At 41.3% G+C, this 3,017-nt stretch overlaps 2 protein-coding genes across 2 annotated transcripts in view; both read left to right on the top strand.

Moving 5' to 3' along the window:
- Positions 1–1,295, top strand: part of LOC108767715 (uncharacterized) — a 7,309-nt gene extending 6,014 nt beyond the window's left edge. Inside the window, exon 3 of the mRNA XM_018517715.1 lies at positions 922–1,295. Coding sequence (XP_018373217.1) covers positions 922–1,295 — 374 coding nt within the window. The remainder of the gene's footprint in view (positions 1–921) is intronic.
- A 165-nt stretch (positions 1,296–1,460) lies between these two features.
- On the top strand, positions 1,461–2,705 carry LOC108767714 (uncharacterized). The gene has a single exon (XM_018517714.1). The coding sequence runs from the start codon at positions 1,461–1,463 to the stop codon at positions 2,703–2,705; it is 1,245 nt and encodes a 414-aa protein (XP_018373216.1).
- Positions 2,706–3,017: the final 312 nt, after the last annotated feature.

Raw genomic sequence — 3,017 nt, 5'->3', positions numbered from 1 at the left:
GGATCACTGACTCTATTACTTATTTCAATTAATAATGGAGTCACCCGAGACTCAGACTCTATCCGTTTTATTTGAGCTGGATAGCTTCTCTCGACTAACCCTGCGAATTGGACTGTAAAGCTCTCAGCAAGAAGACGGTAAAGGCAAAAAGCCGAGAGCTAAAAAGACAAGACTAAAGAAGAGACTAAGAAAAAAGAGAGGCTCAGGACCGCGGAACCGTGGTTTATATAGCGGTTTTTCCTAATTAGTGGGGTTCAAATTTGGGTGGTGGGATGACTTTCGGGATTTTGGATTGGTCGAGATTATATGGGGGAGGAAAGAAGTCGGTTGGTATAACCAAGTGTCATCTTAGTTTATGACTTTCTTAAATTTATGGGAAAATGCACGTGCACCGATTAAGACGAGCGCACGTGCACTGTCGGCACGCGCCCGTCAAACACTTTCCCTGGACTTCGCATGTCACATTTATATTTATGGTCGCGGACATCGTGAGAATCGTCCGCAACTTGCCTGTCAGGAAAATGTTTAGGCGCCAGTACTGACATTAACTGCCGTTTTTAATGGCGCTGTCCAAGGGAAGCGTCATCGGCGGTGCATTAGCTCCCTGCGTTCACCGATTCCAACTCTATTTTATCTGGCATTAATGTAGATACTGGAGTCTTTTTACTTTAAATTTTCTCATGGGAAAAGATTTTTATTACTTTTCTTAGAAGTCCTAGGGGTTGATAACCCCTAGGTCTCCGTGAGAAAAAGAAAAGAGGCAGCGTGAGTCCGCTGGACGTAACACGCCTGTAAAAGCTGTATCATTGCCCAGGCTAGAGTTGTGCGGCGCGGTTCTACTAGCAAAATTAATGACTAAAGTAAAAGTCAGTTTGAATATAAAAGTAAGCCAATATTTTTTCTATTGCGATTCTAAAATAGTTTTGGCATGGATAAAATCGGATTCGCGGAAATGGCAAACTTTTGTGGCAAATAGGGTTAGCGAGATACACGATAATTCTTCACTTTCCGAGTGGCATTATGTAAAGTCACAAGAAAATCCCGCTGATTTAGTCTCCCGGGGGAGGACATCGGAGCAATTAATACAAGAGAAATTATGGTGGAAAGGACCTGATTGGCTAAAAATAAACAGTAAGGCCTGGCCTGAAGAAAGTGAGGAGTTGTCGTCTAAGGACGTTCCTGAAGGACGTAAACAAGCAGTGATAGCGATAGCTGTAAAGAAAGAAACAATTATAGACTGTCAAAGATACTCGACGTTAAATAAGTTATTGCACGTGGTGCAGCTTATGTATTAAGATTTATTTACAACGTAAAGATTAGGTACGAACAGCGCAAGACAGGAATCATTTCGATCTCGGAAACAAATGAAGCAAAATTAGCAATAGTACGAATAGTACAAGCGGAAGAGTTTAAAGAAGAATTAGGTTCCTTAAAGTAACAAGGTGTCAATAAAATCAAAAATGAATGCTCTACATCCGTTCCTGGATCAAAATGGAATAATACGAGTAGGAGAAAGGTTGAGACACGCAGGGCTGCCTGAAGAAACAAAACATCCAATCGTGATTCCATCCTCACATCATTTCACCAAATTGATAATAATATATTATCATGAAAGGCTGTTTCATGCAGGTGCTCAAACAACACTAAACACCATTCGTGAAGAATTTTGCCCTATATCAGCAAGGAGTAGGATTAAGGAAATCTTACATAAATGTATAAGGTGTCGTAAAGCAAACCCAAGGGCTAGCTGGCAAATCATGGGACAGCTACCTTCGGTTCGAGTCAACATCAGCCGACCCTTTACAAATAGCGGAGTCGATTATTGTGGTCCATTTTATGTACGGGACCGTATTCGTCGTAATGCAAAGCACCACAAGGCTTATGCAGCCATCTTCGTGTGTATGGTAACAAAGGCTGTACATATAGAGTTAGTGGAAGATTTGACTGCGGAGTCATTTATCGCTGCCTTGAAGAGGTTTGTAGCGCGAAGAGGAAAAGTGAGTAACTTATATTCGGACAACGGCAGGAATTTCGTTGGAGCAGAACGCATATTGAAACAAACGTGGGAAAAAGAAGATTTCAAGGAGTGCATTCAAAGGTTCGCGACTGCGGAAAAAATGAATTGGCATTTTATACCAGCAAGGTCTCCGCATTTTGGTGGCATCTGGGAAGCAGCGGTGCGCTCTATGAAATTACATCTCAAACGTACAATCGGCGAAACATCCTTCACGATAGCCGAAATGACAACTATCTTACCTCAAATTGAGGCTGTACTCAACTCCAGACCGTTAACACCAGTGTCAGACGATCCGAACGATATGAGAGCTTTAACCCCAGGACATTTTTTAATTGGGGAAAATTTACAAGGATATACGGAGCAAGAATTGAAGGGAGTACCGGATAACAGACTATCAAGATGGCAACGCGTAGAGCAAGTGCGACAACATCTGTGGTCCAGATGGCAGAAGGAGTACTTAAACACTTGTCAGCAACGAGGCAAATGGAAAACGGACTCTAAAGAAACGTACCAAGTTGGACAACTTGTCATGGTAAAGGATGCTCAAAGCATGCCTTTAAGGTGGACACTAGCGAGAATTATGGAGGTACATCCTGGAACGGATGATAGAGTAAGAGTTGTCACCTTGCTCACAGAAAAGGGCGTTTATAAAAGAGCGATAACAAATATTGCGCCTTTATTAGAATAGTGTAAGTAGCTTAGTGTAAGTTTATTTCGTTTCCTTGTTTTGTAATGTATTCTTTATTAATATAGTGATATGTGCTTAGGTTAGACTTATTAGAGCTTCAATAAGACATATTTTGTTCATTACTACTATTTGAAAATATTTGTTATATTTGTCAAGGCGGGCGGCATGTCAGAATCTATGTTTGGTTGTTGGCATCGGTCAAAGTAAGTGTAGGGTGGCGCTAGTGACATGCATCTAGTGTTATTTTAGTTTATGAGAGTTATTGGTAGACACACGGTGTCTTCGTGAACGCTTGAGATAATTCAGCCATAT

Source organism: Trachymyrmex cornetzi, unplaced genomic scaffold, assembly GCF_001594075.2.
Source record: "Trachymyrmex cornetzi isolate Tcor2-1 unplaced genomic scaffold, Tcor1.1 scaffold72, whole genome shotgun sequence".
Taxonomy (NCBI): Eukaryota; Metazoa; Arthropoda; class Insecta; order Hymenoptera; family Formicidae; genus Trachymyrmex; species Trachymyrmex cornetzi.
Note: the sequence above shows the minus strand (reverse complement) of the source record. Positions and strands in the feature narration are given on the sequence as shown.